The 15,001-nt window shown below is 37.7% G+C and overlaps 1 protein-coding gene across 11 annotated transcripts in view; it reads right to left on the bottom strand.

The window, feature by feature from the left end:
• The window catches only part of PTPRC (protein tyrosine phosphatase receptor type C), a 66,639-nt gene that overhangs the window by 21,717 nt on the left and 29,921 nt on the right, over positions 1-15,001 (bottom strand). The window contains exons 3-12 of one of the 11 annotated variants that reach the window (XM_033000761.2): positions 8,831-8,926; positions 7,872-7,967; positions 7,485-7,511; positions 6,905-7,042; positions 6,024-6,110; positions 4,533-4,565; positions 3,526-3,732; positions 2,844-2,948; positions 1,831-1,980; positions 804-929 (exon numbers count right to left, since the gene is read on the bottom strand). In XM_033000761.2, the coding sequence (XP_032856652.1) occupies positions 804-929; positions 1,831-1,980; positions 2,844-2,948; positions 3,526-3,732; positions 4,533-4,565; positions 6,024-6,110; positions 6,905-7,042; positions 7,485-7,511; positions 7,872-7,967; positions 8,831-8,926 (1,065 nt within the window). The remainder of the gene's footprint in view (positions 1-803; positions 930-1,830; positions 1,981-2,843; positions 2,949-3,525; positions 3,733-4,532; positions 4,566-6,023; positions 6,111-6,904; positions 7,043-7,484; positions 7,512-7,871; positions 7,968-8,830; positions 8,927-15,001) is intronic. The other 10 variants (XM_033000763.2, XM_033000762.2, XM_042784551.1 and 7 more) reach the window with 10 other exon arrangements.

Genomic DNA, 15,001 nt, shown 5'->3' with positions numbered 1-15,001 from the left:
TTGGGCAGTGGTTCAATTTGGGACGTGGAGAATGGGAGAGTTTATTTGTATCTGAGTTGCACAGGAGCATGACAACCTTTGGTTCCTATGGTAGTCCGAGTTTACCAAACATGCAGTATGTGAACAGAAAGAATGTGTTAACCCAGGACTAGCTTAAACTTGACATATATTTCCTGGAATCATGTATCAGGCTCTTAATTTTCAAAACATCATTTTCCAGCCCTTGTTTTGAAGAAAAGCTCACACCTGGAAAACATGATCCCAGTATAACAGATACAGACTTATCCATCTAAATATAAGGTCACCTAAAAGAGCATATCTGAAAAGAGTGACTGTTTAGTAGAAGACAACCACCTGGATTTACCTGTCTAAACATGCATATGCTAACTGCCATACTTAGGACCCCTTTTACATACACTGTTGTTGCTCAGAAGGCAGGTCCCTGTCTTCTCAGAGAATATATTAACCAGATATAGCAGCATTTTCTGAGACAGAGGGCACCATGTTACAAACTAATCAGGCAACTGATGATCTTGTCATAAATTATTCTTAATACAAGAAGCATGAGAACTGATGGGTGACAGAGTTATGTCTTGAAAGGGTAAACTGAATAACCACATGGTTCAACTGGAACAACCTCAAAGGAAAGAAACTTAAATGTCTGTAACAAAAAAAAAAAAAAAAACTGCACGTTTGAGGAGATTCCAAGATTCCAATATGGTTTGACAATGCATCATGCTTGGTGCTCTGTAAATACTAAAACATGCAATGAATTATTCAATACTGAGGGGGCATATACTTACGTTTGTCATTGCATTTCACAATATAGCCATGTACAGGATTCTTTGAACGGTCACTAGGTTTATTCCAGCTAACTGATATATTTCTGGCATCACAAACTACTGTAAAATTTTCTGGTGATTCTGGAACTGTTGTAAAAGAAAAATAACAGTGAGGGAAGGAAATGTTAGAATCAAAATGTAAAATATTCCTTTTTTACCTACTTTGATTAAATTAAATTTCATTGGATACTAAAGCAAGATACCGACAACAAGTAATGTTTTTTGCAGCCTATTTCATTCAAAGAAATTATACATAAGCATAAACTGAGTATCTGTAAAAGCTGTTATATAAAATAAAGTATTACATATTAAAGTAATTTCATAAATTTAATTAATTCGGGACCAGGTGAATACAGCAATATCACATATTACTAAAATTGTCCAACATCCACAAATATTATATATTGTTCTGATTTCCTTATAATTTTAACAAACTTTAAATGTTTGCCCTTAATTTTATTTTGCAGGTTACTTGTATTAGGTTTATTTCCTTTTTAATTCAGAAAAAACCCATAAGATATATCCAAGGACAATGCTTTGGAAAAACACATCACTTTTATCTGGAGACATTATTTACAATTATTCTGTCACAACTTTCTTCAAATCAAGAATTTAGCATTTGTTTTTGACTAGGCCTGCACTTTTTTGTGTGTGAGTGTGTCTTCATTCAAACTTCCTTACATTTGGCCACGTTCTCACCCTCCAAAAAAAAAAAAAAATAATAATCACAATCTCAGAGAGAAGGAGAGGAAGGCATCAAATGGAAAGACAAAGACTGGGACTGGAGAGGGAAAGGAAGACTGTGACTCCAGTCAAAGAACAACCACAAGGGCAGGAGAGTGGGCAGGAGGAGCTGGAGGAGAACCTGAGTGGCTGAGCATTCTGCTCAAAATATATCTTCAACCCCAGGAAACACAGATAGTGTGATTCATAGTAGGGGTTTCCAGAAATGTGTGGAACATAAAGCAAAAATAAGCATTACACTTACCACCATAATCTGTTATTATGGTGAAGTTTTGGCTGACAACCTCCTTTTCATGAACATGTGCAGTAACAGTGCAGTTGTAGTTATGGTCAGCTGCTAAATTGTTCAGCTCTTGACAATCAGAGGTTAAATTTGTAAAGGTTCGTGATAAAACTGTAGACACACAAAAAGTTTTTTCAATATTTTTGACAACTCTAAAAGTACACGGTACCATCTTAACTGGGATTTTGTCTACCACATTTATTCAGTACAATTTGTAATAAACTATCATAATATTCCAAAGAGAAAAGTGTAAAACGTAATCCAATGACTAGGGTTTAGGTTCTTATATACAAACTTATTTTGCATAGATCTTTACTTTTCATCAGGAAAGCTCATATGATTTCACTTTCTAACCGAACAGTTTTTCCACAGAAATCAAAGCATTTCATGGGACTCTGGAAGAACCCTGCAGTGGCTTCTTAGCTCTTCATCTCCCTGAAACATGAAATCTCCAGCCCTGGACATTCATCACATTTCTGGGACAATGAGGACATCCAGCATCCATATCTTCCTTACCACACTAGCTGCCTTTGAGCTAGTGTCTCCCCAGGCTGGCCGGCTCCAAGAGCAGAGAGCCTGGACTCTCACCATCCAGGAGTCTGCAGAGCCAGCTGGCCAGGTAGTCTGCAAAGGATCAGCTCACAGCAGACCCACAGATTGCAGGATTTCCAAACTCTCATCTCCCCTTCAGACCATCAAGCAGGACCTCAAAATCTCCAGAAGTTTGCAGTTTGTGAAGCTGGTAAACTCAGGAAATGAGCTCTATGGGTTTGAACTCTCCCCAGATTTGCAGTGTGTGGGCATGGCAGTCCACAGCATGGTGGTCCTAGAAATTCTGAAGAGCTCTTGCTTCAAACTGGCACAACTAATTTTAATCTGCCAGTCTCTCATCGAAAGATAACATCAACATTGCTTTTAAAAATAAATACAAGAATTTAAGAACCAACTTTTAAAATATTTTAGAAGTGTCTTACCTTTGCAGTTAATAGTTATATTAGCACAACGAAGTGATTTTTCCCAACATATTTTTGCAGATGTGTTGGTTTTTTCCCCAACTTTGAAAGGATTCTCACTGCTCTCTGAAAAGGATTGATATTATATGTCACTGTGACATTGGATATATTTATTCTTTAAATAGCAATTTGTTCCTTTATATTTGTTGACATGTTCTGCAATACGAAGATACAATTGGCACAGAATACTACACAAAGAATTTAACAAGAAATGGAAACTAAAAATTGAAAAGCCTACATGAGATAAAGACATTGCTGGTATTCAAATATTAAATGAAACTTTTAATTGAACAATCTCTTCAGTGAACAAAACATCCATCATAAATAGTAGCTTTCAAGTTCTAGGTGGTCTTGCTATTACTAACCATGCTGTATATGGCTAATGTCCCCTTTTTTCCCTTTACAATGAGAAAATTACATTTTTTTACATCCTACTTTAAGAAAATACTGTGAGGTTCTAAGGTACAACTTTAAAATGCAGAATATCTTGTAAACCAAGCATGAAGTATGAAAATATTCTGTCTGATTGTCTGAAAAGACACATGAATAGGCTAAGAAATCCAGGAAAGCTGAATTACTGTTTGTTAAAAAGAAGGGAAAAAAAAAAAAAAAGAATAAACTACTAAAACCCTTTTATACCTACCAGGTGGAATAATAAGGTAAGTATCTGCGCAATTGCTAACTTTAAGTGTGTATTTTTTGCATCTCTGAAGTTTTACTGTATTGGAATTTGCACTTAAGTTCATGTTAGTCTCCAGAATAACATAGTCTCTGTTTTCTCTGAGATTTTTCAGTGTAACTTCTGACATGTTCTCATCTTTTACACTTGTTATGCTGTCAATAGCAGCATCTAAAAGAAAAAGGATAAAATAGTAAACAATGATAAAGTGTAAAATAGTAAACAATTTTTAAGAACTATTAAATGTTTTATGGCATCCCTAAAATCATATGTGTTTTAAGAATCAGAAAATGCAGCAAAAAAATGCTGCTTCTTATTCTGTATTTTTAATTTATCTTTTAGTTTAAAAAATTGTTTAGTCAAAACAGGAAATTTCCTTAGGAAAATATTCTTGTAACTAATTCTCAAGTTATGAAAACGAAAGCATTAAAAAGATGAACATTCCAGACCAGATTTGTTTTAATTTAAAATGTCAGTTCAACATGAAATACTTTGTTTTGACACACTGAATTGTTTGTTTGAACACAAATTTCAAATTTTCTTATTCAAAGCATTTCATTACCATCTAGTAAATAATGGCTATAATTTATTCCCCAAAATTAGAAAGGAGAGGTCTCTAATTCCGAAGAGAGATAAACCAATGTCCAAAACTTTAGTTTTACTTCAGCTATGCATTGCAGTTTGGAGCATGTGCTTATCAGCATGATGGGGAAAAATTAGAGAGGACCTAGTGGAATGAAGGCAGATCTCTTCTGCAGCCCGGAAATCAACAGCCTAATACAGGCAATCTAACAGAACTGTAAATGGAGTTCAGAAGATCAGAGATGTTAATAACTTTAATCCTACTCTTCCAGAATTGGAAGACAGTTTATAGAATAACCTGAGATGCTAACTGATCAGCTTTCTGTGTTTGAGTTTACTGATTTGGTCAAATTTCAAGACTGAGGAAAAATAAGGTGTTTGGTTCTTACCACAAGGTTCTTTAGTGGTCACTGTGGGAGATTCTATAAGAAAAGAAAAGAAAATGAAGGTATAGCTCAGCAGGCTTGGGGTTTTTTTCACAGAGTATCGGAGGAGGGTGACTGGTACTGCCCAAAACTCTTAATTCAATATATTCAATACAAGTAATTGCATTTAGCACTCCACTCACATTTGAAAAAGGTAAAAAAACATCAGCTATATATAACCCCATTTTTTAACTAGTTATTTTAGGGATCATGTGTCTCTCATCATTTTCCAATTACATCACAGTAATCAGACTGGTTATTAATAACATTTCTACTTACAAAGCTACAAAAATTCCAAAATCACACATTCTGATTGCAGTATGATAAGCTACAGAAGTTTCCCAGGATACGTATGCTGTGGAATGGCTAACTGAACAGTATCCAGTGTCACTAAAGAAACAAAATTTACCTACTTCTTGCACAGCTACTCTTACCTTTGGAAAGAGATTTATGCAACAGTACAGATCGATTTACAACTATTTTTACACTGAAGTACCCAGAAGAAATTATGAGCTGGTACTTAGAAAATCTGTATGGAAGCTTGAGCAAAGACCTTCATCCTGAAAACAATTACTTAAAATATACTAACGTGTAAGTATTATCAAAAGAGACTGATATCTAATTTCTTTTTAGAGAAAAGAAAAAGCCTTAGATTTGCATCCCTCCAAGCTGGGAGACATCTGGCTGAGTAGTGATGGGTAAAGGGAGAAGGTAAACAGAGAGTCTAGTGGAGAGTTACTGAGATGGTTAGGGGCAGAAGACCCACAGGTAAAAGCTAAGCTCAGTCTGTCAAAGAGATGACAGCAGCCTACAGCTACTTGAAGGGCAGTTACAAAGCTGGTAAGAGTCCAACTCCTGGATGGACTTTGCTCAAGCACACACATGTATTTTACTGACCGGAGTAATTCCTTACAGCCCAATTGCGATAATAGTGTGTGTGAGTGCTTGCAATATTAGATCCAAAGAAAATGCTTATGCTGAGTAAAACAAAAGGGAAGCCATCAGAAAAAAAAAAAAAAAAAAAAACAAAAAAACCCCAAAAAAAACAAAACAACACCCCCCCTTAAAAAAAAAAAAAAAAACAAAAAAAAACCCAAAAAACAGAAAAAGTACAGAGATCTTGGATGTACTCATACTTTCTTGTTGCTTGGGGAAATTTCTGTGAATATCAGGAGAAGTACTGACACAGTAATTGACAGATTTACCCTCCTACTATGTCACTGTGTGGAAATAATTTATATTTTTCACTTGTTAGACAAGTAGAAAATCTGGTATCTTTAATATTACTCATAGACTATTAATAAGATTCCTATAAAAACCCTTGTTTAATGCAGTTGTATGCCTAATTTGTATCGTTAGGTTTGATAAAAGAAATTCAAAATGAATTCACTCATTCTAACACATTTTCTGTGCTTGCTGTATCATAATTGCAATGACTGTGTGCAAGTTTGTCACCTATTGTGTGAGTGGGGATGATCCCAGTGTTTGCTGGCATGCTGACTGGTGAGATGGTGCTGTGCAAGGATGTTGAACTGTAATCATCTGTAAGAAAATAAACAACATATCAGCATTAAAAAGTAAAATTCCTTATTTCATGTGGCTATATCATCAGAAATGTCTTACACTAGAGCCCTCAGCTTTTTTTTCCTTACAGGACTTTTGTAACTTAGAGAAGGGTGCTGAAAGAAAAAGCATGTTAATATATCTAATAAAACAAAAAAAATGAATATTTAAATAGAAAACAAAACTCTAGGAACATACCACTTACTAATGAATTTTTCCATGTACAAGGACAAATTTTTTTGGTCATTAATTAGGCATGACTCCAGGATGGAGTCAGCATAAAAATGGCATTAATTGTGAACTGGGAAAAATGAAAGCATTTTGCTATATTCTTATAGTAAAACACAATTATGAATAGTGCTTTTGCTCTCTCTGAAACAAGCACTCCAGTGGTGTTCGTTTGCCAGATCACACACTTTGCTCACTATATTTCTTACTATATCTCAGTATTTATCTCCCTGCTTATAAACCACTGACAGATTTCTGCACTCTCTTTTAGGTCCATTCCTATTGCTTTGGCAACAGCTTCATTGACAGCAGCTGGCATTTTGATACTGCTGTGATAACTACAAGACTTGGCCATCAGATACCAGATCCTGCAAATAACCCGAATTGCCACTAGGCCAAATTGCAGATACCTTTTCTATTTGATGAACCATAAGCTAGAAAGGCTACCCCGAGGCTTAATTACTTCATTTTCCCCTATAGTAATTAACTAGCTTTCCCCTACAGTTCAGAGAGCAGTGAGTGGCATCTAAAGGAATACAGCAAACCTGATGAAGCATTCCTGAAGTCAATAGGAGTGCGTGTGGTGAGGGCAGCAGTGCTGCTGTGTGGTGGGTTGCTGAGTCCCCTGGCAGGGACAGAGCCTGTGTGCGTGGACAGGTATGTGCTGTCTGCAGAAGAGACACCTGTGGTGAGAGGTACAGCAGTTTCGTTAATGCTTTGGAGGCTTTCCAGTCAACGACACAAAGCTGCACAAAACACAGGGCTGCTGTGCTGGAGCGCTCTCGTACTGAGGCATCGTGAGTTTGTTAGTAAGCAAAGGCACACCGAACGCTCACAGTGTTAGGGGGTCCAACTGGGGTCAGATGAACATCCAGTAAGCATAATCTTTTTTGGCTCTGACTGCACCTCTTTCATGCTAAATGCTATGTTTTAAAATATACTCAACTTCATGACTCAAAACCAGACTTGTCTGATATTCTCGCCTTTTAAGACAGCATATTTCATTTAATTGGGCTGAATGAAAAGGCATTACACACTCTGTGAGATAGTTGTGCACAGGAAAAGAAGAAATCATCAGAAAAATACATCAATGCAGTTCTGTCATGTAAATTAAAAGTTTCTTACCAGGTGTACTTGCTGCTGACTCAATTCCTTAAAAAGAGAAAGAGAGAGTTTAAATTAAACTTTCAAGGAATTAAACATGTACCAGTCATGTACCAAAAAAAATATTAAAAAGAAACATTCCTTCCTCCCAACTATCAGCTGAGCTTTCCTCAGTGAATTACACATTCTTAAGTAATATTTAATAGCATGTAGCAACAACCAGACCCCCAAATTATCAAGCATATGATACATGGGCTGATATTGTCCACATTAAAAATCACTTTTCCTTGAAGCAGGAGTCTGTGCTGTGCAGCCTGAGGGGTGGAGACAGCATCAGAAAGGCTGCAGTGGATGTCAGTTCAGCTGAACAGAAGAGCAGCAATGCCATGGTCCCGAATTCACCATTACCTTCAGTGGTGCCTGCAGGTGAGAGTGATGTGGAGCGTGCAGGTGGAAGTGACATAAGGGAGGGAGAGCTGGTGTTTGCCAGATTTTCATGTCCTGCTGCACAGTGGGGAAAAAACATCATCAGGTGAGCAATGCATGAAAGTGAGAAGCTCTATTGCAAGCAGAAAGGCTGCTCACTGCTCTCTGAATTACATTCCTCCCTCCAGCACTGACAAACTTGCTTGCATTGCTTTCCAGTTCCTGCACAGACTGTGGAACACAACTGCTTGGATTTATTGCAAGAGCATGGCTTGCAATTAAGTTTGCAAGACCACTAATTCCAAATTCCCACCAATTTGTCTGGGATGCCATTTTGGCAAGGAGATTTGATCATCCTTTGGCAAGGTATGGGGGATGCACTGATTACAGGGGTTCAGAAACACCAGCTGGAGGGGGTGAATTAATGCACAGCTTGCAGACTGAGTGGGGTGGTTTTGAGGGGGTGAATTAATGCACAGCGTGCAGACTGAGTGGGGTGGTTTTGTTTAGTGTTGTTGATCCATGAAACACCCTCTTCCCACACTCATCAGATACTGCTGTGGAGTCTGAGGAGCTCTGCATGAATTTCAGGGAAGTGCCACTGTGACAGCTCAGCATGAGACTCTCATCTGAGAGCTCAAAGGGAAGGGATGTCCATAAGGAAAATATGAACTCATAACAACAGCAGGTTATAGCTTGAATTCTAATGGCTTTCTTCAAAAAATGTGTTCCAAATCCCCACCTTTAATTTAATTAAAATAAAAAAACTAAATATGTCCTCATCACGTTAACAAATTTTGCTGTAGTACAATTGACCCCAGACGACGTAAGTCACCAGATTGCTTTAACAACGATGGAGTTAACCAATGCGTGATAGAAGTAGATGTCAGTTCAGCTAAAACAGAAAAGCAACAATGCCATGGTCCTAAATTCACCGTTACCTTCAGTGGTGCCTGGAGGTGAGAGTGATGTGGAGTGTGCAGGTAGAAGTGACATGAGGGAGGGAGAGCTGGTGTTTGCCAGATTTTCATCTCCTGCTGTATAGTGGGGAAAAGATACCACCAGGTGAGCAATGCATGAAAGTGAAGTTCATCTACAGTAGAAAAAGGCCAACGGTTTGTATGGCTTTCTCTGAACCACGTTTCTCAGGACAGATTTGACCGAGGAATACTTAAATGTTTTCATGTTTACCAATTTATTTTGCAATACCAAAAGCTAAAACTCTCAAAATCTTTCATATCATCACACAGCAGTGTATACAAGTACAAGCAATATCAACAAATAGAGGGTGATTTTTTTGCTGAATTAAAAATTACTTCATTGGTAAGAAGAAATACCAACGCTAATTCTGTCATCAAGAAAAGTCTTACCTGTCTATAATCCTCGCTATAAAAGATCTGTAAAGCCAAGCCCCAGAATTCCTGAAAGACATTTACTTTCCCTAATATTAATTTCTAAATGGCTGCACCCTTCCTGGACCATCCTGCTGATATTTAAGAATCTCTCCAAAAGACTCTTATCTCCAGATTATAAATCACCTCCTGACTTGAACTGTGAGCTATGATCTTCTCACACCTATAAAAACAAGCATCATTTTTACACTCTGAGATCCTGACCCACAATATTTTTTATTTGTGTAATGTAAAATTTATATTGCGAGAAAGACAGACAAAAGTAAATGTCAATGGCTGGAACCATGAGTTTGTTCTCATCACTGTATGTTTTAATCATTTTGAGCTTCCACTTTGACATAAGAGTCCTGAAATCCATCCTGAAAGTATGCCTGTTCCCTCAAGGTGTCTCTCTCTAACAGACTGCTATGCTTTCAGCTAGGAACAAACCCACTTGTTCACACATTCCTTGCTGTGACTGTCCACAAACTTCCATCCGCCCATTTGGATCTTCCTTTCTCTCCCATCTCTTTGCCACTTTATTTCTTTCCTGGAATTTTTTTTTTTTTTAGGGGGAGGAGGCATCTGCCTTTTTCAGATAGTTCCTTACATGGTACCTCATAACTGTTGTAGCTCTACTCTTTTGAAAACTCCTTCGACCTTTACAGCTAAAATCCAGGTTTATGTGAGAAACTGCAATGCTTATGAAGGATACATGTTCTATTGCTCTGTTCATGTGCCAGCATCAAAACATTGTCTCTTATCTCTGACACAGAAGCTCAACATAGGCAGATCTCCCAGTACTCCACAGATTTTCTCGTTACCGACCCAACAAGCCGCAGCACACATTGGCTGCTCAACAGCCACCATGGATTCATGCACCCTGTATGGACAGTTCAGAAGACCAACATCAGCCATTAAGAAAACACGACCAGTGATGACAAAGTGACCTGTGGAGCCTGAGCAATTTCTTTATGCTCAGAACTATCATGAAATCTGTATAAATCATGATATAAAAATGAATGTAAACAAAAGCTAAAATATTGTAGATACTTTTCTAGTGAGCAGTTGAGCTTGCTGTGGACTGTACATTATTCAAGATCTCTTCCTAGAAATTAAAATTTGGAAAAAGCCAGTAGTCTGATATTTAAAAGAAAAAGTATCTACAGAAGTCACATGAAGCTCAGCTAAAAATAGTAACGCAAAGCTAGCTACTTCATTCTTTATAGAAGTGGGGAGGGATGTTGCCTAAAATCTGGTCCATGAAATTAGGATATGGGCCTGCCTACAGTTTGTCTGAAATCATGTGAAATTGTCAAAATAAAATTGCTCTTAATTGTAAGAATATAATCTGTAAAAAATGTAGTAGACTGACAAGACTGAATAAGACAGGTTCAGAAGCCACTATATTAACAGCTCTAGTATGCTAACTCATATCAATATACCTCCTCTGAAACACAGGACCACGCATACTTTTCAGAGCTACAGAATATCAGCAGATAAACCTTCCTAACCTGAGAGATGTTACAGATAAGAAACAAAAATATAGATGATCTTTTGAACTATCAATGTATCTTCAGCATCTGAAGTCTCCAGTAAGGACTGGAACATTTATTAACAGCAATTGTGTAATTTAACTGTATACATTAAACTGCCAAGGAACCTTGTAAAAGCTAACATGTACATTCATTCATATTTGTCATAAGCAATTACTTTTCAATGTATATTCATGGTTTTTAAATTCAGTGTCTGAAAGTTTGCAGTTGGTGACTCTAAATTCCATAATGATTTTTCTTTCTTCAACTGTCTTATCAGTTGAAGAATCAATTATTCCCCCTCCTTCTCAAATCTTATTTTGGTTCAGCACATTAAATATACCTCAGGCCCCAAATTAACTTTCTGTGAGCATCTACACAGATCAACTTTCACTTAAATAACTGCTTCCAAAAAAAGAATAAAAGGAGTTGCAGAAAAAGTCCTAAATGAAACAGCTCAGAAGTTAGAGAAACATTTAGAAATACTTTTCAAGCTATGTAGGGATCTCTAATGAAAACATGATGGAGACAAAAATATATACTTCAAGATTCCCTCTTCCAAGTGAAGTAGGATAACATAAGCATAAGAGGGCTCATAAGCTCATCGCAGTGTTGTATTTCTGTCTGCTTTTTTCAATTCCTTAAGATTCCTGTGAAACTCATTTTCCCCATCCTCTCCCTTGTAAAGTTAGGAGCAATGCTACTAGCTGAAATATAGCATGAGATTTATGCTCACTCAGTCGTAGTACTCGAGGTTGGAAGTGACCTCGAGAGATCATCAGTCCAACTGCCCTGCTCAGACCAGTGTCAACTACAGCAGATTCTTCTTAAAACAGTTTGGAAAATAATAGTCCTAGATTGCCTTTTTTCCCCTCCAAGTAAACACTGGCATTTTAACAGAATTTCATGGCAGCTTTATGTTCTTCAAAGCATTTTAAAGGTCTCCTGCTCTTCTGTGATTCTATCCTATTTTATGATTTATTTTATCTATGGAATAGAACACAGCTGAAAAGAACTCAATAGGTGGCACCAGAACACTAAAAAAATCATCTCAAACAGCAAAGCAGATACATTTCCCCATATAACCTTATTGAGAAATACTAAGTAAACTGAAGGAAAATAAAGAAGGATCCCAACACACCAGACTGTGTTACCCCAACATTAATAGACATATTGCTACAATTAATTTATTTTTCCCAAACTGTTCCACAGCTAACAAATATCTCTGAACTAACCTCAGGTTAACAAAGTTAACCTTGGAGTCAAAACTGTCTGCTCATGTTTATATTCTAAAACATAACTGGAATCTTGAAGGCTGAAATATAAGAATATCTTTAAAATTTAATGAGGATGTCCAATCCCCCAAAAATATGCTGTGCAGTATGAAAGCCTGATGATTACCAAACTAAACAAGTTGGTCTGGGTTTCAACAGGAACTATCCTAAACCATTTCTCAAATCTTAAACTGCATCCAGCCATAAGACTTTTTTAAGATAATATGCCTAAGATAGGTTCAGATAACCCAACTGGAAGAATTAAAGTATACAAAAAGTTCATAATACTGAAGGAACTTTTTAAAGCTTCCCTTTCCCTTCTCTTGAGTTGGACGACTTACTTGAAAGATTTACAGCGCACCAGTAACATTTGAGTGGATATGGCCTTAGTCTGGTGCCCTGCAAAAAGATACAACCAGCACGTCCCACAGGCAGATGGGAGCTTGGCTAATCCCTTTCCTCCCTGGTAACCAGTTGGCAGACAGAGTGCAGCTGCTGGTTGAAAGAAAGGTTTTAGATGGAATGCCTGTCAATGAAATGCACCTAAAATGGATAAGCTGACCACTCCTTCTCCTGAAAGCTCAAAAACATACAGGCCCTGTGAATGAAACATGGGACTGTCATATTTTGAAGAAACCTGTCAATGTTCAACAAGAAGTGTATATAGAAAAACTGTGGCCACAAAAAAAAAAAAAAAAAAAAAAAAAAAAAAAAAAAAAAAGCCAAATACTTCAAACCCCAAGGACAGCAGGCTGCACAGGTTTCATCTGGAGGTACAGGAGCTGCTATATTGCCACCACAGTAATGACTCCACACCCACTGCAGTGAACTGTGGTCACACTCCTCACACTCATATAAGAAGTTACTGCTCACTGCTGTCCTCTCAGGAAAGACAGAATACGGTAAAAATGTGTTCCACTTGTCAGGACCAAGTGACTCAACAGAAGACAACTCAGATCTAGGATATGTTAAAAGACACTGTGTTCCAAGTAAGTCCAGGGTCTGATCTGCTCGAGCAGAAGGAAGCACCAGCACACATTTCCTGTGCTTGTGTGTTATTAAAGGAAACTCTAGCTGATAAGATGGAGGTACTGTTGAATCTGCATTGAGAGCCTAAAAACATTATCATGTTTACATGGGCAAAAATACATAAGACGATGACAGGGAACATGCCTTTTAACTCCATTCTGCCACTTCATTTGCACAGTGAGCAAAGTGGACCTGTTATTTTATTTCCTGCTGGGCTGGGCAGGGGCCTGTGCTTGCACACCAGTAGCTCAGGCTGTCCCCTCTGAGCACAGGAATGCTGCAGTATTGCATTCCTTGATGCACACACCATAGAGAAATGTTGCAAGGAGGATCCCTTTCTGCTAATAGTGCCTTTGGTGTTTTATCTAGCGTGGCACCATAGCAGCTGGCTCTTCGCATCCAGCTGCACTCTGCATGTCTCTGCCAGACCTGGGGAGAGGGCAGAGGAAGTAATCCTTCCTCTCAGCTTTGTGTTTGCAAAAACATTGGCAGACGGGTTTTTCTGCCAGGAAAAATGCTTAGTAATTCTGCAGATCTGCTGCCCTTTTCTCAGGATCTCTCCACCCTTTGGCATATTGGACAGACCCCAGCAATCCTCATCAAGCATCACTTTACACAAAGCAGCTAGTGTAGGTCCAGATCTTGTCTTCTCTCTTTTTACAGCTGAACAGCACTGCTTCAGCAGGGTCAGGGCTCTTCACGTCTGCACAGAAAGCAACAGGATGTGGTCTACTTGTTCAGATGGAGTAAAACTCTTTGAGGGGTTCTTCTAGCAAACAGCACAGACATTAGCTCCACTGCAAGCCAATACTAAATTGCAAAAAAAGAGCAATTCCTGTTGGGAGGTGAAGGGTGAGTGAGGCAAGGAGCCTTACAAAACGCTGCCAGCCACCATTCTTTGATTTATTTTTAAACTTCAAGTGGGATAGGATGTAATTCACACCTACTTTAAGGCTCCCTTGTGCTGCCAGAACCAGCTAAAGGGACCTTAAAGTAAATGAGCATCAGGGTCAGAGATGTTACTACTTTCTGCAGCAAACACGAAATAAAGGGATCCATTGCTACTTTCTAAATAAATCTGGGCAGACCTATGAATAGGCTAGCAAACACTTAAACATCTGAGTAATTCTATACCACAGAGGACTCCTCAAATTTTATAGGTAGGATCATGTGTGCTGAAGTGCTTGCATAATCACAAGCTGCAGAATTACACTTTATTCTTTATCACTAACTCTAGGAAAGAAAAAAAAAAAACAAAAAAAAAAACCAAAGCACCTGTTCCCAGTTTCTGGGACTACTGCTTTTTGAAAATTGATTAAAAGAACGTCATATAAAGTTCACATTAAAAATATGTGAAATTTTGCATGCTCTGAGTCAAAAAAACAAATTACTAATTTGAGTTAACCATGTAGAAACTTCTCAGGCCACATTCCAGAGGAACCTAGAAAAATGCCTATGCTATTGGTCATTGATGATGCAGCCACAAAATCACTTCAAAGTAATCCATAATCTAATTGGTAAAAACCTTCACAGCCCTACAGCAATCATAGAACTGCTATACATTTACTGTAGCTGAGAATTAAAACTAAATAACTTTTAGAATTTCTATTCCCACGGGCAATATTTACAATAGTTATTTTCACCAGAAATAAGGGATAAAAAGTTGAAACTGTAAATTTTAATTTAACAGAAATTCTAAAATGTTTTGATTGAGAAATGCCAATTGTTTCCTTTTGGCATCATGATGTAACATTCATGCTGACTCTCCAAAATTACAATTAAAATAATTTCCACTGTAATTTCTCAAAATATTTCCTTTTATAAAAGTTCATTAATAATTGTCCCCCATAGTGGCTCCTTAACACACTGCAGTCATTGCCTAG

The sequence above is a fragment of the Tyto alba genome, unplaced genomic scaffold, assembly GCF_018691265.1.
Source record: "Tyto alba isolate M040663 unplaced genomic scaffold, T.alba_DEE_v4.0 Super-Scaffold_1000006, whole genome shotgun sequence".
Lineage (NCBI taxonomy): Eukaryota > Metazoa > Chordata > Aves > Strigiformes > Tytonidae > Tyto > Tyto alba.
Note: the sequence above shows the minus strand (reverse complement) of the source record. Positions and strands in the feature narration are given on the sequence as shown.